Raw genomic sequence first — 27,464 nt, 5'->3', positions numbered from 1 at the left:
CAGTCACCTAACGCTGTACTGTATATGCCTAAAAATGAACGGGACCTTAACTTCCCAAACATTGGACTCCTGAAATAACTCCTGCCACTTTGCTTCTTTATGGCGTGACGAAGAGGAACATGGCAGTAGTGGTGAAGAGCACACATTAGTAAATCATCAGAAAGAAGACAGATCAGCAGTAAATGTGAAAGCAGGAAGGGAAGAAAGGACAGTTAGGAATGTGTAAAATTAGATATGGGGGAATAGAAAAAGGACAGTACAGAGTGTATATGAAGTCCAGAAAGCCACTGTTAAGACTTTGAAGATGATGTGAAGCTACCTGTGATTGAATTTGGGTCCAATTTAAAATCAAATTAAGAAACAAAGTTGGGAAAAGTGGCCTGTATCTCCCTGAAGATGGCTGCTGAAAGCTGTGGAGCTGTAAATGCGCAGCATTAGGACATCCTGTTCAAAGACATGACGTTTAACTGGGTTTAGTTAAACAGATAGGGAACATATTTCTTTCTGGATTCATCTAAAAGCTGACGATGGGCCAACAGAAACCCATCACTGCAGGCCGGTAAAAAAAAAAAAAAAGCCCTCTAAAGTGCTGTTTAAGACATTTTTATGTCTGAGTTTAAGGCTGTATTTATTTTAAGACCCTGTCAGAGGTTTTTAGGAGCAGTGAACGCCCTGGAGGGAGAAGGAGAGCAGAGGAGGAGTAATAATGGAAGGGCAAACAAAGACGAAGTGAGGTTCACCTCTCACACGGTCTGAGTGGAGATTCATTTATCGCCCGTCTGCTCTGAAGGAGATCTGAGCAATCAGCAATTAGATTTTAATGGCCGAGCAGGAGAAACTGACGGGGAATTACAGCCTCCGTTCCAGTCACAGCTTCATTATGTGGAGACAGGAAGCCTCTGGGTTTGGATCTCTTTTGGAAAAGTTCAAAGTCTAGTGATACTCTAAATTTCTTATCGTCAACAAAGACCCAAACCAGCAATGAATTATGAAGTATTATGGGGGCGGCCTCTAGCTCACCCAGTAAGAGTGTGCGCCCCATGAAGTCTGAGTCCTTTGCAGTGGCCCGGGTTTGAATCCGACCTAGCAGCCCTTTGCTGAGTGACTCACAGTGTGTGTGTGTGTGTGTGTGTGTGTGTGTGTGTGTGTGTGTGTGTGTGTGTGTGTGAGAGTGAGAGTGTGAGTGAGAGAGAGAGAGAGAGAGACAGAGAAGATAACAGTGAGTGAATAACTGAGTGAGTGTTTTAGAGGAAAAAGCGAAAGGGGGAAGTTATCTGTTCGAATGATTGACTGGGTGACTGAGTATTTGTGTGTGTGTGTGTGTGTGTGTGTGTGTGTGTGTGTGTGTGTGTGTGTGTGTGTGTGGGCAAAGCAGGGTCTAAGTGGGCGAGTGAGAAGGCCAAGCAGAGGGCATTGAGTGACGGAGACGAAGAGCAGATGTGGTGAGGATGGACGAAGGCTCACCTGCTCCACAGCCAGCTTCTTGTTGGGCTGTCCGCTGATGAACGGCTGCAACCTGCAAGACAAACAACAACACAGTGCCAACCTTTACATTTTATATTTTACATTTTGTCAACATCTTCATTCGCTGCCTTCATTTCACTTTTTTATTGGACATATAAGGTATCCTAATCTGCTACCTTGCATCTTGGATTTAAAGATGTTGAATTCATAAGGCTCTCTATCTTAAAGTTTCAAATAGCCATCATCTGTTTCATTTGGAAATGTAGAAATGTAAGGGATACCAAATTTTGCAATTAACTAGGGGTGGGAAAGACCAAAGAATGTGGTTTTAATCTGATACCAAGTAATCCCAGGGCCAGAATCACTGTACCAATACTGATACTCTTAGTATTTAAAGTGGCTAAGGCACTATCATGTAATGGACAGCCATGTGTCATTAAAAGGCTTCTTCTGAATACACTTTCGTCACTGAATAGCTTTCAATTATGCATCTCTTTTTGCTATTTTCTGTTAATGACAAATCAAATCTAAGAGGTGTATGCACTTGTTCTTTTTTAAGGCAAGCCTGAGATCAGACTCTCCTCTTGAATTAGAAGACAGGACTAAAAGGCACCAGTGAACTTCACCAGAAGTGCTTTTTGGGTGGTCGACAAGCTTCAGAAACACCCCAAAATAGCATTAATTCAGTAAGAAAGTGAAAAAGAATAGGCGTATTAGGTATAAATTCATTTTATTTTATTTTATTTGAAAGTCCGGCCGCCAGAATGCTTAGAAAAATTCTGAAAAAAATGTAGTTGATGATCCCTGCTGTAGACTCTCTGTCCAGTTAGAGACATATATTGTGTAATTGATGTTTTCAGTTCAATTAAATCCAAGTAAATGGAACACTCACAAGATGTATCGTATCGTTGGCTGAATATCGTGATATATATCGTATCGTGAGCTGAATAACGTGTATCGTATCGTGAGATTAGTGTATCGCTACAGCCCTACAACATACACTGCAAATTCACGCAGTGATTGGCCGGCTTTGTGGATGTGAGACGGTAAGCTGGGTTTGAAGTTCTCTCAAGCTCTTTTTTTATTCATAAAACCACTATTTCTTTCACTTTTTGAATGTCTTCCACAAGACAGTCTGAAAATGGGCGTCCCATATTAAAAAAACATCGCTTTTCCCACGACTTCATGACAGCAGGCTTTTCATTCTGCCTTTGAGTGTGGCTGTTCAGAAACCGACCCTAACAGTTTACAACCATGCTAGCAGCTTTGTGAGGCTGCACTCAGGCACAGAAGTGCTTTATGCTAAATGCTAAATTCAGCATGCCCAAAATGACAATAGTAACATGCTGCAGGTATAATGTTTCGCATGTTCATCACATTAGTTTAGCATGTTAGCATAACAACAGTCACTAATTAAAGTACAATTAAGGCGGATTGGATATTTTTTTTAGATTTGCAGGTATCTGATGATAAACTAAAGTATTGGACAAAGAAGTTTTTAAGGATTGAGAGGATCTCCAAAGTTATTAGGATTCATCCGCTGGGCACAAAGGACATCTGTACAAAAAAATTTGAAACAATCCATCAAAAAGATGTTGAGCAAAAAGAAAAGAAATTCTTTGTATGTGTTCCTAATCTTAAACCAGGACAGGCACTGGTAACTGCAAGAAAAAACGTGGGTATCACAGCCGACTTCAGGGGATGAAAAAAGTGAGACAATTATTAATAACCATTGTAATATTAAAAGTCATACTGAACAACAATTATTGCTGACTCTTGCCATCTTCATAGAGGGCACAGCTGGATATTATTAACATTCTGCGAGGGCTCCTTGCAACCTGTATTACAATATATTTATATATTCATTACTCTCTTTATTGCAGGATTTACGGTTGACACAATAAAGGTTGAGGATTTCATTTTGATTACTACCGCTGCTCTTTGAGTGTCTCTTGGCTTCAGGCGACCGGCTCAAATTACCCAGCAACTGATGGGAGCGACAGAAGAAAAAAAAAAAAAAAAAAGTGTGTGTGAATGCAAAATGAGACCAGAACTGTGACTGACAGGCAGACCGGCTGTCTGTGAGCACAATCTCTTCTAGACAGTCACAGAGATAATCAGCCATGAATGTACCACCGGCAGTAATTCCTTAGCAGCCGTCCCCACCGTCCCAGTGGCTGGAATTAGCACAGTTCCCGGAGGCTCCCCGCCCCCTTCCCTGCCCACCCGGCCCGGCGCTGAGCCCTCCCTGGAGGCTTACAGTAAGTGCTCAACTCTCACTGATAAGAGAGAGAACGCGACTGAGCTTTTAATTAATGTGCTTTAACCAGGGGAAAAAAGGGGGGGTAAGGAACGCGGGAGGATGGGTAACAGAGAATGTGGCATCTTCACCCGCAACACTACCCCCCCTCCTTTCTCAAAGCTCATTAGAAAATCCCAACCAGGCCGGCGAATCGCTCCCCGCTGAGAGAACTATTCAGGGCCCCGGTACATGTGCAAGCCTATATTCGCTCCCCTGGGCCCTGACCCGGAGACTGGAGGAAGGGAGGGAGGGGGAAAGGAAGGAGGGAGGGATGAGAGGAAGGTAAGCAAACAGGCAGAGAGGTGGGGAAAGGGTGAAGAGGAGAAGGAGGGCACAGGGATAGAGGGTACAAAGGATCAAGCTACAACGAGATGGACTCGGGGCACCGAGGAGGAAATATGGGCGGAGAGATTGAGGGTACGAGGCAGCAGAGAAGGAGGTAAGGAGAGAGGTAATAAGGAGAAAAGGGTTGGAAAGGGAGCAAGGGAGGAGGGTGGGAGAAGAAAAGAGAAAAAAAGAGGGGAGGTGTTCAAAGAACAATCTGAGAAATCGCATTAAATCTCATCAAAGATCGTTGACCTGCCTGTGACTCCAATTACATGTGGATCAATAATCAATAGAACACAAATAATTCACCCAATCCTCCACCCACTGTCACTGATAAACTGCCCGGACCCTGCTGGTCGCAGCCGCTGTTATCACACGCTAAGTTCACCAACATCTAACATTTACTGTCAATTAATGGCTCTGCTGATCAGCAGAAAATATTGAGACCATTTCATTATTCTAGTCATTCATCAGGTAAAATGCTTTTTCCTTGATTTTATGTCCTTGCAATTGAGTATTTTTTGCATTTCGGACAGCTGGTCGAATAAAAACAAGACATTTGAAGTTGTCACCTCAGGCTCAGGGACAAAACAATATAGATTAAAAAAGATAGATATTTTCATTTCATTGCTTAATGCTGAAGCCACTTGTTCATTAGCAGACTCTGATGGTTCTAGTTCCAGATGGGCTTAACTCAGATAGTCACAATACTCGTGCTGGCAGTTGTTATAGTCTGGTTTTTATTAATAAGTTGTTATTGATGTAAAGAGAGGTTTCTGACAAATCATTGTTAAATGGTGATTCAGCCTACGATACGGCTGCTTCATTAACTCCGATGGAATCTTGGGGTCCCCTGCTGGACACCGCATAAGCGGGCAAAGATGGATGGATGGATGGACCCCCCCTTGCTAAATCCAACACACTGGTTATTCAGGATACTCCACAATAATCTATCCGTAGACAGATTAAAATCCTCCAAATCCGCAATCACACAAACAGGACCAAACTGTGTGAGCCAAATTGAAACCAATGCTTTCTCCTGTTCAGTATTACAAATATTTTCATTTGAAATTCTTACTGAGAGTCTCTGGAGTCTTTTACACTGAGATATTGCATAATGAAACCAGGAGCTGCTGCTGTGTATACAGTCAAAACACACTCTCTCTCACACACACACACACACACACACACACACACACACACACACACACACACACAGAACATATCCTCTCTCTCTCATTACCACATTAACTTCTCCCATGATTTCATTTCCTGCATTAGAGCCATTTCACATTAATGTAACAGCCCCTGTCATCTTATAGATCTGTTAATCGTGCAGTGTGTCGTTTATGCTGCTTTTGTTGTAGTTTAGCTCGTTAGCATCGAGGTGAGACATTCCTACAAGCATCTTGTTGTTTTCAATCTTGCTCGCTGGTGATTGCATCCGTTTATTTTATTTTAATCAACTTCTACTTCCCACCATGCTTCTGTGTTTTAGCGCTGCACAAATTAACTGAGACAAACCAATGTAAAAGGGAATAATTTCATTATTCGTACGATAATCCAATCAATAACATGACGAGAAGGAAGGATGAGACTGAGAGGAGAAATTATCTGCAAACTGGGGGTTGAATAAAATTAGTTCTGCGATGAGCTCGGATGTACATAAATGAAGATAATAATCGGAGCTTCCAACTCAATTTTCCAGCTGGGGACTGGATCCTCCGAGGCACACACGCACACAGAGAGAAACGCGCGCACACACAGCCTCCTTCAGCACAATTAAATCAGGCATAATCACAATAAACCCACACACACAACTAACTGTGGTGCCCACTCATACTTTCCCAGAGACGAAAGTACACACACAAGTATACATACAATGCAGACTCACACACACTCTCTCACAAATGAGAGTTGTGTCCATTCAGACTGCAGTGCATTGTGGGCTGGTGTGCAGCTTGGCAGGAGAAGATGCAGATTAAGCCAAAAGAACTGATTGTGTTTTCTTCTGCTCTGGCTGGCTGGTCCGTACAGCACTGACCCCATTGACTGCGCGCACGCACATACACACACGCACACACACACAGCAATATTTAATAACCCAGTAACCCATCCGCGGCCGTTTGATGAGAGCTGTGACATTTCTCCAGATAGATGGGATTTCTGGGTCATTTAGCGGCCGGCTGAGCACTGTGGGGCTCAGTTCGTCCTTTGCTAATATTTTTGGGGGCCCTGACTGGTCATGTGAACAGAGATTAGCCATTCATTGAGACGGGTGGCACTTGACGGCTGTGGGCTAAACACTGACACTTTTGCGCACACACACACACACACACACACACACACAGTTTTATATAATTATCATATATTGTGTATTTCATAAAGTATCGTAGTGTGTTATAAGGCAGTGTTGACTCTGTGTGTGTGAGTCGTCAGAGGCTGGTGGTGTGACCAGACAGAAGGATCACAGTGTTGCACACCACTAATCACACAAATGGGGAGGATCACACGCTATACACCCCCCCCACCCACCGCTACAAAAGCCAGACCTTGTAGCAACAAAAAAAAATTTATTCTTGAAACATTTGATCTTAGAAGCACTTCAGTTCCTGACATTATTTAATGCTTAAATTCCAAAGATCCAATCCGATTTCACCTCTCTGACTCTGGGGCGGTGCAGTGAAATCGCCCTTTAACCTCACCCAGCAGCGTTACTCTCTACTGTCATCTAGCTCCGGCTGCATTACGGCAAAAAGAAAAGGTAAAAAAAGAAACCATTACAACTGAATTCACAGACGAATGTATCACTGAATGGACCTTAAAGTGAACTTAAAAATAACGTTAAAGAAAAGAAAAAAGCATTTCAAACTAAAAACAAGAGGCGGGTAACAGAATTACTTGCAAGCTTTGATGTTTCCAACTTTATAAGCTGCAATTTAGGAACATGTTTCTCAACCCTCTTCTGTTCTCTTCTTTGAAGTATAATACACCACACGATATTTCTATTCTACACATATATTATGCAATAAACGTCTCTCAAACTGAACTGTATACAAAATGTAGCTTCTTCACAGGAGGGCTGGAGGAGGAACTAAGCAGTAAAACAATGAAAGGTGAAAGGACAGAAAAATTACAAAATATAGAGAAACAACAAAGTGATTAAATTAAATATGTATAACAAATTAAAGAATATAAATGTACAATTAACAAATAAAAACATTGTTTTTCAATAGTTTTCAAATCCAAGAATAATAATAAAGCATTCATCCCTTTCTGACGGGGAACTGAAGCAGTTATCTCTGCTCCCTTTGAAGCCAGCAGACTTCAAGGTAAAAATGTTACCTCACAGAACACCGGAGTAGCTGCTCTACTACTGCCTCCTTCCATCTAAGCTTTTAAAATACCAAAGTTCACGTCTCTTTTTTTTTTTAAATGAGTCGAGAAGCCGGCAGCAAAGCCTAACTTCACTTCAAATGTTATCAGAGAAATGTTATCCCCTCGTTGTAAAATGATCATAAATCGATACTAGAGTAGAGTACTTCCTTGTTCACTGTACCTGCACTGAGAGAAATGCAGAGGAGAATGAAACTAGAGCTTCTGTCTCCACAAAACCATCTGTTGAGTGTCTGATGGGCTATTTTCTTGCGCTTTAGAACGGAATCGCTGTGAAACTATCATTAAAAATAATCTCTCTCTCTCTCACTCTCTCACTCCCCAGGTTGTGATGTTAGCTGTTAACGTGTAACTGCACACACGTTTCCAGCACGCAAGGTAACCAGTATGCATCGCTCCTGGGTTGTTACCCAGGCATAAGTCTCGCAATGCCAGACCCTCCTCCACATCGCTGCGGAGGAGGGTCTGGCTAGTCCACACAGCATTCCCAGATGGGGAAAAAAAAACTTGCTTTGGTTTATTGGCATTTCTGTAAACCAATCACAATTGTCTTGGGCGGCACTAAGCTTGGTGCCGCCCAAGACAAGCAAGAATTAGGAAGGTAACGGACATCTAGCGAAAAATTTGGGACATCCGGCGGAATTTCCGGCAGCACCTGAACAATCCCACAAATGAAACGTCATCAATATAGACTACCCAGGGATCAACCCGTGTTGACTGGCTTGGTTTGAATTGACATTAGACAAAAGAAGGGCTGAACACGTTAGTGTAAAAGAGGTAATAGAGGCATTAGTATTAAATGGAGACTGTTTTATAACCAGTTAAAAAGTCATTGCAGCTTCTTTAACCTGTTCTTGATATTATGTGAGAAATGGGGAAAAACAAGCATCAGCAAAGTCCTCCACAGAACAAACGCCCGTTTGCTGCATAGTTTGGGGATTTCTTGACATTTTGGTAAAGGAAACGTTCCTTTAATTAGTATGCAGAAATTCTTAAAACTTTATCAAAAGGAAGTGGGCATTTAAAGTTGTAATCCCTCCCTGTGGGACGAGCTTCCCACCATCAGCAGGAAATCACATCGTATTAGTATTCGAGACCATGCTCCAGACTTTACTCAGCTCAGTCTACAACTTACGGCCTCTCCCACTTCATCAAATGTTCATTTTCTCCTTATTTTACTTCCCTGCAGTCTTTAATTCATGCAGGTTTCCTGAGAGGGACCCAGGTTACTGTCTCCGCTCGCATTCATGACTACATGTGTTCTCTGTCCTCGGTAAAGCACTTTAGTCCCGTTTCTTTAGAGCCCTTTGTTAACATGGTAGATGGGTTAATGATTTTCTAGGGAGGCAGATGGTCTACTCCTATTCACTCATTCAGGTCACCTCTTTGACTTCATCTCAGTTTAGTTTTAGTGCAGCTGGAGCCAATTCGGAAAAAGAAAATGTTCCATTGACTTTCAAAGCTTTTACTTGAAGTACAGAAACAAACTAGCACTTTGTTTTTAGATGGAGTGAATTTTTAGACTTTTGGTTCAAGGATTCTTTCAAAGTCAACAATAGAGATCATCTGAAACATGTAAATCACACTGCTAATCATCACATTACGTTTTTGAAACTGCTGCAACTAATGATTATTTCCATTACTAATTAATCTACCAGTTGTTTTCTTGACATACAGTAAACAATACATCCATTTGTGAATTTGTTGTTGTTTAAATTGGGGTTCTGTTTCATTTCAGCTCTAATTTTATTCATCCAGCATATATTTACTTTTTTGATAAAACTTTTGAAAATGTTTCTCATGTTAAAAATATATTTTGGTTGGAATTTCTTGAATATATCTTGAAAATGATTGCGAAATGTTGTCCCGCTTCCCTTTGCACAAAGTTCATAAAAATGAGGGAAAAAAGAATGAATTGAATAAATAAAGAAGGTCAATATGAGTCTTATTCTAGTCTATAGGGTGAGCAGCCTTAGCCTCGTGAGACTGTCCTGATCTGGCGAGCTCCAGTTTTCCACTCGCAGATCAGTCTGGCATCTTGAGGTAGAGAAAATTTGGAGCCGTTAGCCAAACGACCGGGCCAATCAGCGTTGGTTTTGAGGCGGTTTTAGGTGGTGATAGACAGATGGTTTATCCAATCAGCTAACCAGACAGCGGTAGCCCTAATTCTGTTAGCTGCTCGCTAATGCTTTTTTTCTCTTGGATCCTTCTTTTGGAATATGGTCCGGGAACCTGAAATGGTGTCTTTTATTCCTAAATTCTCCTTACACAAACGGCAAATATCCTTTACCGACATGTTGCTTGCATGCTGAGCTAACGAGCTATGCTTTGCCTGCAGCAGCAGGGGCGGGCTTGTGGTTGTATTTTCATACGCTTTGTGGATCTGATTGGTTGATTTGGCCCGTCTATCACCAACATAGGTGATAAACAGATGGTTCATCCAATCAGCTAACCAGGATTTCCGCCCCTTCCCAAAAGTTCTCCAACGGAAAGTTCCCAGATGGATATGCCGAGCAAATGCGAAGCAATCCATCTGGCGGAGTCAGGTTAGAGCAGCCTCTCACAATCAAAAACAGGGACTGGATATCAATCAGAAATACAACAGAGGCAATATTTAGTGGATGATTATGGCAGCATATGTTATGTGTGTTCTCTGAAACGCTCTCCAGCTGACATGCTGGAGGTACGAGCTTTCTGCGTGACAGCGGCGGTTAACCTGCGCTCACTGGGAGAGTCTTGGAGTCCCTTGTGGAGGACAGAGGTCAAATGGCCCCGCAGCGGCAGACTTCTTGGCAGACCTCCGTCTCCATGGCGACCATTTACAGCAGCGGGGAGTGGCTCCTGACGCACAGTAAGGGCTCACCGCGCGACACAGCGGCCGCATATAAATCACTCCCCGAGGAAAACAATGGGGCCATATGGAGCGCACACACACACACACACACACACACACACACACACACACACACAGGTTGCTGCCGACCACCTCCAGATCTCACAACACGTGGAGAGATGAGAAGTTGTGCTGAACTTCTCACTCTGTTCAGCCTCCGCCGGAGAAAAGTTCCGGAAAAAACAACATTTGTTGTCTATTCTGTTGTTTTCTTTTTTTATCTTGCAAAAACGGTAATAAAAACAATATTTTTGGGGCGTCCTAGTGACATAATGTTCAGGACGCATACCACATAACGGCAACTCAGCAGTTACTTCAGTGGCGGAAGTAATCCGATCTTTAGTGAAGTCAAAGTTGCAGTACCACAGTGTGGAAATACTCCGTTGTAACACAAGCAGTGGTGGAAGACAGTCAGATTCACTTAAACGTACTGATACCACACTGTGAAAATACTCCACTGCATTCAAAAGCTTACTTCAGTAAATGTAGAAAGGTATTAGCATCAGAATATAATTACAGTACCCAAAGTAAAAGTACTCGTTATGCAGAATATACTATATATTAGAATAATACACATTATTGAATTATAATCATTGATAGATTAATGTGTGTATAACTTTAATGTTGCTGCTAGTAAAGGTGAAGCTTTTAATTCATGTATATACTGCTTATTCTATAATCATATTTTAATTGTTAATATTTTGTAAGAATCTGAACCTGTAAAGTACTTAGTAACTAATGTTGCCAAATAAATGTAGTGGTACAATATTTCCCTCTGAAATTCAGAGAAGTAGATGTATAAAGATGAAATCTTACCTCAAAATGTTTACTTGCATACAGTACTTGAGTAAATGTATTTAGTGACGTTCCACCACTGGTTCCCTTTGTTGCAAGTCATACCTGTCTCTCTCCCCATGTTTCCTGTCTGTCTCAAGAAAAAAATGACCTCAAACAGAAACAAAAATGAAATGCATCTTTCAGGCCATTGAGGACTCCATTAAAACCAGTAGGCAGCGCTGCAAGAATATTTCAGCCATTTTCCAATCAAAATAAACATACTATTCCTTTGTAATCAGAAATAATTAGTTTGTTTGTGGCACTGGCTGCTCACATAGCCCATAAAAGTAATCCAGGATCTGAACATTGGCATGAGCAACACATTTCATCGGACTCATGAAAAAAGACAACAGACCAAAGGGCTTAAAGAGGCCCTGTGGAGTCTTTTTGTAAACAATTAAAAATGAATTGTGTGCATTCTTAAGGCCCAACAAAAATGTTTAAAAAAACATGTACTTCTTTTTAAATCCTGCATTTAAAAAAAGCAGTCCTGAGCGCCCACAATACCATCAATAAGGGAACCCACACGTAAAAACATCGCTCCATAGCGTTACCAGGGGTCAAAGACAATTCAGACAGATGGTGATTCATATCTCAACACGTTGAAATAATCTAAGCCTGGCGTACTTTAAATATAAGACTCTTACAGGCTGAAAACAGTGACTTGGTAAGAAGAGGGTTTGGTTCACTGTGGGCGAGAAGCTCATCTCTTCAAAAAGAACCTTGTGTGCTGAGCATCCTCCTCTTTCTGCTGAATCACATCTCCTCCTAATCTGCTCTTAAAGTCTGAATCCCTCCTCCGGCCTCCTCACAACTCTCCATCATGCACAATTATTACACTTTCACATCATGACGGTTACATAGTGCTGGGTATCGAAATATTCCATACCTGTACCGATACCAATATGGTGGCTTTGATACCGGTTCCTAAACAATACTTTTTTCAACACCAAATTTATAAAAGAAAAAGAAATTACAATATTACAGCATAATCTTTTTGTTTATTTTCCAGCTCCTACTACGTGAGCCCCGTCTCTCTGTTTAACGTGGAGTTTTTCCTGAGTGTCTCTATGACGTGTAACGTTAGACAGCCAATTACAAACATTATTAGATCTTGTTAGAAGCATGCTGCGTGCTTATTGGCTCACTGACGCTGATGAGATTTACTCCTTAGGAATTGAATGATGATAGTCTGGCTATCACCAGACCAAGCTCAATCTTTTAAGATTGAACATTAGTCTGGGGAGTCTGCTCTGTGTTTTCTACTGCACAAGAGGCGTGATCAACTGGCCTAGTTCAAATGACTCTGTACGCAATTGGATAGTCCTTCAACCAGTCAGATCAACGATCCGGGTGACTTCTCACACACACACACACACACACACACACACACACACACACACACACACACACACACACACACACACACACACACACACACACACACACACACACACACACACACACACACACACACACACACACACACACACACACACACACACACACACACACACAGAGAGCTGAGCTGAGCTCCATTCTTTTGGCCACCAGCGGGGCTAGCTGGTAAATTAGGCTTTCACCAAAGCCGGTCGGTAGTAAGGCAAACACATCCTTCTTTTGTAAGAATTGTTCCAGGGTAAGTTTCTGTTCCGTTTTCAGAGAAAAGCCTTTGAAATCTTTTAAAACAGCGCCATGTTGAATGTAAACAAAAAGCTGCTTGCCGTCGCTTCGCTATAGTCCTAGTGTTAAATCCGCCAATAGCGCGCCAGGTGGATGAGCCAGTTTGTGATTGGTCCCCGCACATTTATAACGGAAGCAGGATAGAAAAATGTACAGGTTTCCAGCCTGAGCTGCAGGGCGAAATCAAATTGCCGGTAGATCGGGCTGGGTTTACCCAGTCTAGAATGACGAGGCATTTTTCGATCCTTTAGAGGCAATTAGGTTGGTGCCTAAAAAGTATTGAATTTGGTACCCAGCCCTACTGTTACACTGCTGCAGCTCTGACCTGTAACCACCGCTGCATTTTCACTTTGTCAAAGTATTAAAAGCATCAGTGCAACTGCTACCTGTGGGCCAGAGAGAGCAATCAGCTGCTGTGAGTGCACATGTTCATCCTGCCGAGAGGTCCAAAGAGTTCAAAGCCAACAGCAGCACTGTGTGACAAAACCAGGCCTCCTGATTCATTTCAATGAGACCGAAAAACTGCATGGTTGTCCATGCAGTTTCAAGTGTTGCTGGAACACAATGCAGCACATGCTGTTAGCCAATAGAGTAAGTGCAAGTACACATTCCCCTTAGACGGCTTTGTAACGAGAGTTGTCGTCTTGTTTACGCGCAAACTATTAAAAACCGATGTGTAGTGTTTTGGAATCTGACGAGCCTTTAAACTTTCGTTCCCCATCTGTTCATATAACCACATGCAGTGCAAGTAGTATTCCGATTCTTTATGTAAAAGTATTAATACCACACAGTGAAAATACTCCACTACAAGTAAAAGTGCATTCAAAACCAACCTTTAAGTAAAAGTATGTATCAGCAACATCTTCCTAAAAGTATAAAAAGTAAAAGCATAAAATCATATTCTATAAGATCACCAGGTTTGTAGTGTCGCTGTCCTGTGAGAACCACGTATCTCTGAAAAGTTAACTTTCCATGGTGTCAGAAAAGCAGCCCTGTTTTCAGCTTTGTGAAATGTTGGTTTACATTTTGTGAAGTCATTTAAACTTTTAAAAAGGTTACCGCTATAAAAAATAACTTTAATATCAGCTGTTGTGCAAAGCCCGAACCAGGCTCTCGGCGTAGGTTACATGCAAGTGAAGGCGCCCACCATCCCGCCAGTGCTCTGCAGAAGGGAGGAAGCAGCGGGAGTATAAACAGCTCGGTAAGAAGGAGTGAATAATTCTGGACCCTCCGCTCTGCTCACATGCATTCAGCAGGCACACTGTCATTATTGAAACAGACAGATAGGCTACTGAACACTGCTGAACTGAACACTGCACGCCTGAAAGACTGAAAATAACTAAACTAAAACAGCAGTGACGCAGTGATAAGCCTGACTTTGCGGTGGGGGTCATGTGACTAACGGTAATGCTGTAATCGCGACAGCCTTATAAATGAGGCTTCTGGTCAGTCATTCAGTCTGTATTCCAGCTTATGTAATATTCTTATGAAATAATAGACCCCAGGAAGAGTAGCTTTTGTTTAAGACCGACAGAAGCTATTGGGGATCTTAATAATCAAACAAACTGATGGAAATGAGACATCACTGATAACCGGTTTTACAACGAGGTTTACAACAGCGTTATCTTTCCCTCTGACACCATCTCTCTTTCTCTCCGCCCTCTCCCCTCTTTACGTTCTATTAAAAGCTCCTTGTGTCTCTTTTACCTACTTCACCTCCTCAAAGCTAAGAGACAAAACTAAAAAAAGGTTTTGAATGGATTGTAATCAGCTGTGAAGATGCTAATGTGTTTTTGTGCAAAAGTTACATTTACTTAAATTGAAATTATTAGGTACCATTCTGGGCAACACTTCATTTTAACCCCCCTATTTAATATTTAAATACATGTATTTGAACAATGTTTTGTAAGACACTGTAACACTGTGATGTAGTTGTATATTGTATAATGTATTTGCCAACAACTATAATAACTAAAAAGCAAGCGATAATGAATAGTTATAATCATATAGTGATGTCTCTACATGTTATTTAATACATTTCAAGTTGTAAAGCCTCCTGTTAATGATATATACAGTACATGTGTATAAACAGTTATTGAATACTTTGAAATAATTATGTCTATCAATAACCTCAATTATAAAAAGACTGACTTCCTGGAATAATAAAAAACCACCACTGTGGGGCAAGTTATTTGTGAACGGAATAAAAGCACTGACAGCACTGCACCATCAGTGTGTTCCTAATTCACCTTTCATTACAAAGACACATCACGGTCACCCAATCCTCTCTCTCCTTCAGAGTACACTGGGTATGAAAAGGTCTGTTGGCTTGTGGGATTTCAAGCACATACTGCACACGGTGACGTGTATGTATGTATAATATGCAGCTTTATCTACTTGGCATTTCGCAATATTTGGTTTTTTTTGACGTTGTGCCCACCATTCATAGCTTCCTCTTGGATACGTGCTTGTGCGTGTGTGGGGGCCACATCAAGGGCACAAAAGCTGACGGCCAGAAACGTCCTGGGGGCTGTTTCACAAAACCAGAATTTATAAATCCAGGATATATTCAAAACAATAATGGTCACAATTTAAATAATGACAGTGCTTAACTGAACAGCAATATGTACATGTTGTATTTTAATGCATGCTGATAATAATAAGGTAAAAGCACTGCTGAGTGAACAGAAAAGGCTCCAGGATTGATAAATCCTGGCTGTTAGCCTGGTCAGGACCAGGTTAGCTGTACAGAATAAATCTCCACGGTAACTTGCTTTTGTGAAACCGAGTCAAGCTAAATTGAGCCAGAATAACCGGGAAATCCTGGCTTAATCGGTTATCTAGGTTTTGTGAAATAGCCTTCTGAACACAGCAAAATAAGAAAATACAGAGGGCAGGCTCTCTGCTGATACAGACACTGCCACACACTTCTAGTGGGCCATAAGTGATGACTGAGAGGAATTACTTTTGTGTTAGCCAATACACTGTTTTTTTTAGGAAGACCCTGCATATTGGGGTGGCAGTAGTTCAGTCCGTAGGGACTTGGGTTGGGAACCGGAGGGTCGCTGGTACAGAGTGTGGATTGGTAGCTGGAGAGATGCCAGTTCACCTCCTGGGCACTGCCAGGTGCTCTTGAGCAAGGCACCGCGTACCCCCAACCGCTCAGGGTGCTGGTCCAGAACTGGCAGCCCACTCACTCTGACATCTCTCCGTTTGTGCATGAATAGGTCCTGAGCATGTCTGTGTGTATTCCAGACCTGTGTGTAGTGATTTCTAACAAACAGAGTGTAAATTGTAATTTCCCCACTTGGGATCAATTAAGAGTATAACATTATATTATATCCAGGGGTGCACATAACTTTTTCAGTGAGTTACTCAGGTGAGTACCAGCAGATGGTGTCTGGTACTCACCCCATATGTAGCGTGGTCTTAATAAGTGCAGTCTTCCCCACTGTCCTCTGCGTCAGCTTCCTGCATGGTAGATGATGAAGATGCACCTCTCTGTCCTTGATTGAGCCTTCGATTAGCTGTCTCCATCCACAGGTCAACAGCAGGCTTTGGGTCAAATGTCTCTGTGGTCTTCTTTGACAGGTGAATGTGCATCAGGGCTGAGAGACGAGCATGTGACAGACGAGATCTGTACTTGGTTTTTATTATGTTGAGATGTGAGAATCCCCTCTCACAAGCTGCACTGCTTAAAGGCAGTTTAAGAGACAGCTTAACCACAGTGTTGGAGTAAGCATCTGGGTTACTTGTATTTACTATTTGGACCAAGTCATACACAGAAGAGGCTCCCAGGCGTTTTCCTGCCTCCTTTAAGTGCATCCATTCTGTCACAGTGGTATCTTTGTCAAGTTGCAAGGTGGCCTCATATTTCTTCAAAATGCTGCAAACTGTTGTTTCCCCGAAACTGTGGAGGTCTTGCATTTCCTGAGGCCATGTTGAAGGATCAAATACTAAGAAATGATCACATGACTTGAGGGAGTCATATCTGATTTCAAACTCTTCAATTAACCCCCTGAGTAAGTGTGTCTTGTCTCTGTCAGCATCAGAAACAGTGTTTGCCCTGTGGCTTTCACCATCAAGCAGAAGTGTGAACTGTCCAATGACCACCATGAGTTCATCCTTACATTCTCCAATAGTCAGCTTTTCCTTCTGAAATCTAATGGATGTAGTCTTCAAAATGTTGCCAATGTCAAGCATGTCTGACAGAAAGCACTGAAAAAACGCTCTGTGCAGATATGCTGCAAGTCACTGTTATCACTCGTAGCCAGTTGCATTTTAATGGCTGGCAATAGTCTTGATATGTTTAACAGTGTTTCATGCCTCCATGCAGACCATGTGATATTATGAAACTTACCGAGTTTCACAAAGGAGATCCCATTTTCTTCACATAGCTTCTTCAGTGCAGCAGTTTGTTTTGCTCCACCTTTTTGTAAATAAAACTGCAGCAGCTTGACCACAGAGCGATTAAATGTCTCACAGTAAGGAACGTTGCGATCAGCTGATTTTGCGCAATTCTCCAGTGTGTGTGCGGTGCACAGAATGTGCACAAGGGAGTCTCCAACCGCAGCAAGTTGCCGGAGCTTTGGCACAACGTCGTTGTAGATACCGACGTTGACAGCAGCCCCATCTGTGCACACAGCAACCAACTTTGTTGTCCAGTCATCCAAGCCTGTGTCCTGGAAAAGTCTCACAAGTCCGTCTGTTATGGCCTGCGCAGTTTGGTCAGCACCCAATTCAATCAGTCCAATAAAGTCCGAAATAAACTCTGCGTTGCTGGACACAGACACAATGTAAACGATTTCCTGCTCAGTTTTTGTGATGTCCTCAGATCCATCAAAAAGCAGCCCCCAAAATTCAGTAATCTGCAACTTGGCTCGTAACTCCCCGCTGATGGCGTGAGCGATGCTCTGCATGATCCGTGTGCCCCCTTCACGTGAATGATATGCACCTCCGACATTTACTCCTAGCCGCTTCAGTAAAGGAACATCCTCAGAATATGAAGACATGGGACGTACGTGTTTAGCTTTATGGAAGGCGAGGAGAAAAAAATATTTAACAGAGCTTGCCGCTGTTCTTCATTCAGCTTGTCTCGCCATTTGACAAGTGGGCGACTGGACATTTCTTCTCGGCTAGCTTGTTTATTAGCAATGGCTTGCGCCACATTCGTGTGCTCCTTGCTCTTTTCATGTTTGTCAAATAAAGGATGGTTGAAATTCTTTGAGCCTTTATAAAACGCACCTGTTTTGTCTGCTAGATGTGGATTTGAGCGGCAAATCTTGCACCACATTTCAGTGCGCTCATAGTTAGCTTCAAGCCACTGCACATCTTGGAGCCACTTTTCGGAAAAAAGTCTTTTCTTCGGCTCTGGCTCCAGTTGGCGTTTCTTTGTAGGTGGCAAAACGCCAAACAAGCTGCTTAATGTCTGTTGCTTTTTGGACATCTCTGACAGTAGTTGACAAGCAACGTGTCATGTGTAAGGTTAGATGAGAAGATCGATCAAGTACGCAAAGGCGCGTAGTAACACAAGTGGCATTACGCATTCCTGATTTTTGTCGCGCATGCGTACTTGCGTACCAGTTATGTGCACCCCTGATTATATCTTGAAGACGTAGTCTATAGAGCTGGGTATAAGTACACTGAAATAACCCAGTACCAAGTAATGTTCAAACTTCTCCAGTCAAACGATACCTAAATGTGATCCTTTTTGTACACAGATTTAGAAAAACATTTTTTTTTTTAATTATTATTAGTATGGTTTTGCTTGCAGTGTTAGCAGTGCTGTGCTGGTGTTCTTTGATTTAATGCAACGTGTGATTGGCCCAGTACCGCCGCAGCTACAGCCCATACAGTCTGTGGTGTGGTCAAGTCAAGCATGGTGTATTTCACAGAGGTGGCAGTTCAGCGTGCCGAGGTGCTTCCATTCACACAATGGGTATCAAAAGAAGTACTCAATTGGTATCGGTTTCACTTTCAGAGTACTGGTAATGATTCCCAATCCTAGTGGTCTAATACCTTAATGCAGGACTGTTCATTTACCTTGAGTGCAAATGAAAGTGTATTAAATTGCATCTAGATAAGAGGCTTTTCTTTCTGCCGACTAACTTGCAAAGGTCCTGCTTCCTTTCCATTTCTGTTTACTTTAACATTTCAGAGCAAATACAACTCTCATATCTGTCAGTTTCCCTCACTCTTTCATGTCTTCCATCCTGAGTGCTCTCTTTGGCTTTGCATCTCTCTCTTGAACACAAGGGCTCATCAATTCGGCGTACTTCATGACAACTAAAGCACAGGCATTCACTTTATCTCTTCTATGCCTCTCCTGACCGTCAGCCACTCTCGCTTCTGTAATGCTTCACGACACTGCGCTGGCCGATCCAGACTCCCTCCTCTTCAACACGGGGGTCAAACTGGAACAGCTGCTCCTCCGTCCTCTCTCGTGCTCATTCTCAGCTCTACCCTGCACTTCCATCCAAACAACAGAGCATTTTAACCTTACACAGGCCAAACTACAAAAATGTATGCCACTGGGAGATCGCCTGACCAGCTACCGCAATGGCGAGAAAACCGGTCCCGTTGTCGTCTAAGCTACATATTCTGACACAAAAGCTGCACACATGGCAACGGCTAACAGAGCGGTGGCTAATATAGCGACCAATGCTAGCGCATTTCCGAACACGGAGGACTTAATCGCTTAGGTCTTGGAAAAGCAACTAAGGGTGCTTGAATCAGTGATTTACAATGCAATAAAGGGAGCACTAACGGAAATGAATGCCTCGCTGCAAGACACCAGGGCTTGAGACAGAGGGAGCTACGGTGCGTGATCTGATGCAACCTGACTGCGACGCATTCACGACCCAGTGGCATCGGGAGCCTGAAGAAGCACAACACGAGATACATGCTAGAAGCAAATACTTCAAGGTTGCTGCCTCATCTAGTGACGACACCAAAAGCAAGGGCTCCATTGTGTTACTGTCGCGGAAATGCGGCAGGATATCTTATATATGTACCAAGATAAGGAGTAGGAAAATAGCCTTTGTTTCAGTATATGCACCGTCTACATGTGATGAAAGTTTTTTCCCGCGCCTAACCAATGAATTGCTTTCTCTCAATGAATATTCACTAATTATAGGGGGAGACATATATAAGACCTGTTTAAAGCAGTTGTGGAATCCCACCATTTTACAGATATATGGAGGATGCACAACCCTACTAGCAAGGATTACACCTTCTTTTCCACACGTCACCTCACCCATTCCCGCATTGATTATATTTTGTGCTCCAGTGAGCTTAAGGCAATGTTACACACAATAGCAATAGAACCAGAAATTCTGGTTGATCACAATGCGCTGATAACCACATTCCATTGTGATATGTTAGGACCAAGATCTAGGAGATGGCAATTTAATAATTCCCTTCTCCAGACCACAGCTTTTGATTCAGAATTTAGAGCCAAACTGGCTGAGTCTTGGCTCTCCACCTAGAGCGCTTTATCGAGAAGCTAGTCCACCCTGACCAATCAGGATTCATACCCACGTGTCATGCTGCAGACAATGTATGCAGACTATTTCATGTAATAGAAGAAGCCAAAAACCTTCCAACAACAGCAGCAGTGCTATCAGTGGATGCGGAAAGGGCTTTCGACCACCTAGAGTGGAACTACTTGTGGCAAGTAATGGAGAGGCTTGGTTTGGGGGCCAAATTCATTGACATGATGCATACTTTATATGCAAATCCCACGGCCATAGTCTCAACCAATGCCTTGCATTCTCATCCATTCCCCATCAAGCGGGGCTTACAACAGGGATGCCTGCTTTCCCCCATGCTGTTTGGAATCTCTCTTGAACCGTTAGCCCAAGCCATAAGGCAAAATAAAATCTGTAATGTCCAGACATCAGCCATTAGTGTACCAACCCAAAGCAAAATTACATATTTGGGCATCATTATACACGCATTGCTACAGCGAGTGGTCACCACATTTAAGAGTAACCTTGAAACTCTCCTCTTCAATAAAGCTTATAGTTAGGGAGTGAGGAGTTGCAGCGTTCACCTAGACCGGCGGGGGAGGGTGTATCCGTAGGAGAACTCCCAATAGTAAAGAAATGGGAGCGAGAGCTGAGCCCGGAGGGGAATGTAATTAATTGGGAGACAGTTTGGGACAACATTTTCCACTGTTCCAAGAACCCAAATCACCAGCAGATCCACTTCAACATATGCCATAGGACATATAGATATGTATCTAAAGCGATTCCCACTCCCTATTGTACATTCTGCCAACCTGAACAAACTGGAACTTTCCTGCACATGGTCTGGGAGTGAGGTGCATGAGTTCTGGAATAAAACAACATCAATAACATCTGATGTGATAGGATGTTGAATTCCTACTGACCCGAATGTTCTGTTACTTAATGACAACTCTAAATTACACCTGCTTGGGAGAAAGAGGAAAATTTGGGTAGCCGGATTAACTGCAACTAAGAAAATGATAGCTCAACGCTGCAGCCCCCCACTCACTTTGTATAAAACAGTGGTTGGCGTATTTTCTAGACATAGTTATGCTTGAGCTCTCTACAGCAAGGATTAACAAAGCCAGATGATCTACTATCAGCCTATGGGAAAGCGCAGCAGCACAAATGTGACCTAATGACCTCAGCCCCACAAGAACTAGAGGAGAGTGATTAGGCAAGGTGTGGTTTCTATTTGTTTGTTTTCCTCGAGACCGCAGAGGGTGGGGGGTGGGAGAGGGTTTATGTTCAATTTGTGTTGATCTGTTCTGTGCACCATCTGCTATTACCTGTAACACGGTGTGGAATTTGTTTTGTATGTCTGATGGTGCCAATAAAAAAAGTCGATCACAAAAAACAAAACTAATTTACTCTCCCAGCCTCCCCTACTGTCTGTCTGTCTCACTTTATATCCTTCCACTGGCTTTCTCCCTCTCGTCTGTCTCACCTTCCTCACTCCTCCACTCCACAGCGACTCTCTCTGTTAGGCTATCAGTCTCTGCCAAGCTTAGTGGCTCGTTCCTAATCAGCTTACTGCCAATGAGACTAAGCCTGAGCTGAAAAGGCGATTGAGGGAGGCAGTTTAGCCACTGGCTGACAACTGGCAATAGCTGGGGGGATGGTGTCAATAAAAACTTAGCAGGGAAGGGGAATAAAATATTAAAATGAAACTAATATAGCATCTTGGGTTTTAAAAGAGTGGAGACCGACTTGAGAGTGAAGATAAAGAGGGACAAAAGAGGAAGTATCTCAATGTCTTCCAGTGTTAAAGCGTCCCTTCTTGTGGCTCCAGGGGGAAAGTCTTCAGCTGCTAAGCTGCAGCTCTGTGAGGCCATGAACTACCACAATAGTATCAACTATTATATGTCTACATTTTCAGTTGCTGGCTGGGCTGTTTTTTTTCTTCATTTTTCTCCGTGGCTAAGCTGTGGATAAAAACTGAGACGTTTTCCAAATGGCCCAGTTTTTGAGTTCCCCTCGAAATTCCAAGCCCTGGCTCTCCCATTAGTTACAGCGTGAGGCGCGCTGCAGAACAAAGATTTGGCCGTTGAAAGCTGTTTGGACAGAAAAGGCTGCGGAGGGAAAGCTGCTGTCGCTGCTGCGAGCAGAGCCGAATGTCCAGAATCAAAGCCATGCTCTCATTTCTTTCATGAGAAATGGGTTTGTCTGAGAAGGGTGGCGGGGGGAGATTAAATATGTCAACGTCTCTGTAGATACGAGTGGAAGCTAAAAACCTAAATGTAAATGTACGTGAAATGTGCTGCGTTTAACATGCGACCAGCAGTGGAAAAATCTCCACAGGCCTGTGAGCCTCTGGCATGTACTGTCATGTATGTATGGACTAGCACAACATGGCATCACTGGACAGATTGGGAGGCAAAATACTTAAAGTATCCAAATCACTGAGGAGTCGAGCTCATGTTAACATTTTATCTCATCAAGCCATTAAATCATGCATGACTGCTGTTAAGTAACAGATGTATAATTCCTTATTTGGTTTGGTTTCCTTTCTTAAGTTTAAAGTTCAGATGTTCCTCTTTACAGTACATCATGCTGCGTAACAGTTTAACGGTTGGATCCCATTGCTTCCCATAAACTTCTAAAATAAGAAAGCCAACTGTTAATTTTTATGTTTCCTGGGATGTAATTTGGTACTAATTGTGACAGAAATGGATGCAATGTCAATTAAAATAGTTTTTTTAAAATTCTAACTTCTTCACAAAACAGCAGGTCAGCTGAACATGTAAAATTCCTTTACAAACCAGTATTTTAACAGTTCTTTAGAATTAATTCCTCCAAACAGAAATTACAAAACTAACTAAACAACGGTCATGATTCTCATGACTTTCTCAGAATTTGTACCACGAAAACTTCTCGGGAATTTACCAAGAATCTACAGGACTCGTAAAATAAATGGTTTTACATTGTACGATGGCTACTTCTGTTCTGTCCACTCGGTGTAAAATATGCAACACCTATTAAACATGGAAGAGTTTCTACCATTTCAATTTCCTGATGAAAGTGTTTTGTTCTTATCCAACGGTGGACGGGTAGAGGAAGTCAAATAGTGTACATTATTACTGATTATAAAGCCCTCTGGGATGAAGAGCTTGGGAATGACAGAAAGTACTTTTACTGATGTACTGCAATTAAGTACCATTTTTGATGTACTGTACTTTATTTTTTTTTTTATGGGAATTTATGCTACTTTATACTAGTACTTTAAATATTGTGCTTTGTACTCCACTACAGTTATCGGACAGCTGTATTTACATGCAGATTAGGATTTTACTAATTATCTTCTAAAATGTGATACATTGTCATAGATTAAACTACCCAGCAGTATAAACAGTAGTTGACAGCCCATCTAGGGTTGGGCTGTATGTGGTGTGTGGCAGAGGTTTATGCTACATACCTGTCCCTATACAAATAAACAGTCAATAAAATAAAAGCTGCAATACTGAAATTCTGCTGTTAATTTATTGGACATTCATAATTATTTAATGCTTTTGTTTTCTCTGTGTTTTGGGAGTTTTATATTTTGCTCCTGAAGAGCTGATATTTGATTTTAACTGTACTTTTACAATTTTACATTATATCACTCTGAAAGGGTACTTAATTGCTTTGTATACTTATACTACTACTTGAAAGTTTTTCCAGGACTTTTAATTTCATTTTTATATCGGTGTAATGCTACTTTTACTCAAGTAAAGATGCGGGCTATACAAATAACCACGTGTAGGAATCAGCTTTTTAAACTAACATTTGCTGAACTTTAATTCCTAAAAAGTTTCACATTTTGCAGAAACAAGCTTTAAATCTCATCAGCAAAATGTGGTACGTCACGTGGCTGCTGCAGAATATGTGTGTGCGTAGGACCCTCTCTCTGCTAACCGCCACCAACATCCAACGGCTCATTGGTCACAGTTTGCGGGGTGGGGTGGGGGGGAGATCAGAGGCTTACAGGGAGGGGCTGCAAACCACAGACAAATTATACAGCCTTCCCTAACACAGCTGGTCGCATAACAAGGAAAAACATCCTCCTCTATTGAGAGAGAGAGAGAGAGAGAGAGAGAGAGAGAGAGAGAGAGAGAGAGAGAGAGAGAGAGAGAGAGAGAGAGAGAGAGAGAGAGAGAGACGGGCAGGAAAATATGATGCACACTGCAGAGTCTGACAACCCATTTCCCTTCACTGAGGGTAGAGGGTTCACTGGAGCTACTTGCAGTTTTTCCTCTTTCTGTTGTGTTATTTATTTATTTTTTAATGCAGACATGCCTTTTTGACTTTCTCATGACACCTGCTCTGAGAGGCTGAAAAACCAAAATGGGAAGCATTTCCTTTTCCTCCCGTCCTCTGGCACAGCCGTGGATCAGCAGTGGTGGCAGAGGCAACATCTGGCCACAAAACTGCAGAGTTCTCCAGTTTGTCCTCAGCGCTGGCTAAGCCTGTGGGTCCGATTTACATTTCTGGAAAACCAAACACAAACCAAAGTGGTTGCCCTGACTCTTTCCTCTCTATGGAGGGAAAAAATGCAGTAAGGAATTCTCTTTTTCATTTCCCCATCCCACCCCCACCCCCTAAAAAGAAAAGCTTTGGAATCAGACAACTTCTCTAAAAACAGTAGGAGGAAAAAAAGCTTTGAATAGGGAAAAAACAGATGAAGGAGCAGAGGAGCGAGTGGAGGAAAAAAATATCACTGGAGGGCAATTATCTGGGCTATTTCTGGAAGAGTGCTTTTCCATCCTCCAGTATGGACGGAGGGAACAGGGAGGGTCTGTTTGGCAGCTGGCTGGAGGAGGTGGAGGGTGGAGAGACAGAAGGAGGGGGTAGAAAAAGAAAGGAGAAGTGAATGAGTGCATGGGACCTCTGAAAACTGAAGGCTGTCCAGTACGGTGAGTACAGCAGGGCTCTGAAAGGCTGAGTTAGTAGGAGTACAGAGTGAAAGATGAAGACAAGAAGTGGGAGGAAGGGAGGGAGGGACGGAGGTGAAATGGAGTGACGTAAAGAGACAAGATAACAGAGGGACAGACGCCAAGAGAAGAGTAAGAAGTGCTGCAGGCCTGTCTCTACACAGCTCTGAAGTCTGCTCATCAGCCAGGAAACACACAAAGTCAAAGTACTCGTTTCAAGGCAAAAAAGGAAAACTGACAGAGATGATCCGACAGACACAGTTCAAACAGGAAACACAGGAAAACCAAAAAGCAGACAATCTGAAGACCGCCAACAGAAATCTGAGAGGTCAAGAGAGGACTATAAAAGTAGGAAAGTTGAAGAAATACTGGACTGGGCTCTTCGGTTAATCGCTCACTGCGTGTGATGAAAATCAAACAATAACTAAGTATGTGTGAACCTTAAAGCTGCACAAATCAATATTTCTATAAGAACAATGGCTCAAATGACTACTGTAATGTGTAAGGTGTTTCTCATTATGATGAACCATTATCTCAGAGTTTAAAGTTCCCCTCAACTCAACGTTTTAGCTTTTTCAGTTCGTTGTTTGGTTTTCTTTCCGGCCCACAAACAAGTTTTTGGATCATTCTCAATGTCGTTTCGAGCCAAAGCAGGCAGATGTTTTCAGCAAACAAGCTCTAATAACCCCCCTGTATACTACCTGCTGAACAGCAAACAGAACAACACAGTGGGGGGGCATATAGCAGCTACAAAGCCATACATCTGTATCACATTGTGATCTTCTCTGGTATCTCTTTATCTACAATACAGGCCAAAAGTTTGGACACACCTTCTCATTCAAATGAGTTTCCTTTTATTTTCATGACTATTTACATTGTAGATTCTCACTGAAGGCATCAAAACTATGAATGAACACATATGGAATTATGTACTTTGCAAAAAAGTGTGAAATAACTGAAAACATGTCTTATATTTTAGATTCTTCAAAGTAGCCACCCTTTGCTTTTTTATTAATTAATTAATTCCACTAATTAACCCTGACAAGGCACACCTGTGAAGGTAAAACCATTTCAAGTGACTACCTCATGAAGCTCATTGAAAGAACACCAAGGGTTTGCAGAGTTATCAAAAAAGCAAAGAGACTTTGAAGAATCTAAAATATAAGACATGTTTTCAGTTATTTCACACTTTTTTGTTAAGTACATAATTCCATATGTGTTCATTCATAGTTTTGATGCCTTCAGTGAGAATCTACAATGTAAATAGTCATGAAAATAAAGAAACACATTGAATGAGAAGGTGTGTCCAAACTTTTGGCCTGTACTGTATATCTTAAACCGCTGGTGTTACGTCCAACTGTTGGATGTGTTACATTGGCAGCTGCCTCTTCCGTCTGATCGATACATCCATGAGTTTGAAGACTTATCAGATGCCCAACATACTGGACAGTGGTTTACATTACTATGAGACAAGATTTTACAACTCTGGAAAGTCTTTTTCTCTTTCATCTTGAAGTAAAAAAAAAATATGCTGTAATAACGATTACTTGTAATATTTTAAGTATTGATGCCTCACGCACGTTTTTATTTTTTTTTCTGAGTGATAATTGTTCCATAAACTCCTTGTAAAATCCAACTCAAATCTTAAATCAAAATTCGTTCTTAATATTTAATCGGCGCTGTCTCACCGTCACACTGTCCGCTACGGAGCGCAGGAGGAGATGGCCCGACTCCATGGAATACAGGATAGCATCAAATACCCTAGCATTAGATAACTGCAGAACACAGTGTAAATAACTAAATATATGTCTTTAAAACTGTGGATATATCATCAAATGTCAAAGTCTGAAAATACAGCCGTTAAGCTATCGCACAATCGTTACCCTTAAAGTGATGGTTCGGAGTAATTTCACCCTAGGGTCCTTTGCACCATGACCTCGAGCCAAACACCCCCCCAAAAGCTTTTTTCACCTGGGTCTAACATTGGGAGAGTTAGCGTAGAGTAGCGTTATCAGCTGAATAGCTTAGCGCAGGGGCTAATGGACCCACGTTTGTATCTGGTAAATGACCCCACTAATAATGCCCGAAACGATACCAAACGTCTACAGTAGTACATATAGGTTATGTACTCATAAAACGATGGA

The 27,464-nt window shown here is 42.1% G+C and overlaps 1 protein-coding gene across 1 annotated transcript in view; it reads right to left on the bottom strand.

Annotated features, from left to right (window-relative positions):
- The window catches only part of brf1a (BRF1 general transcription factor IIIB subunit a), a 131,013-nt gene that overhangs the window by 10,488 nt on the left and 93,061 nt on the right, over positions 1-27,464 (bottom strand). The window contains exon 17 of the mRNA XM_028565554.1: positions 1,465-1,516. Coding sequence (XP_028421355.1) covers positions 1,465-1,516 — 52 coding nt within the window. The remainder of the gene's footprint in view (positions 1-1,464; positions 1,517-27,464) is intronic.

This window comes from Perca flavescens, chromosome 20 (assembly GCF_004354835.1).
Source record: "Perca flavescens isolate YP-PL-M2 chromosome 20, PFLA_1.0, whole genome shotgun sequence".
Classification (NCBI taxonomy): domain Eukaryota; kingdom Metazoa; phylum Chordata; class Actinopteri; order Perciformes; family Percidae; genus Perca; species Perca flavescens.
This window is presented reverse-complemented; position numbering and strand designations above follow the sequence as displayed.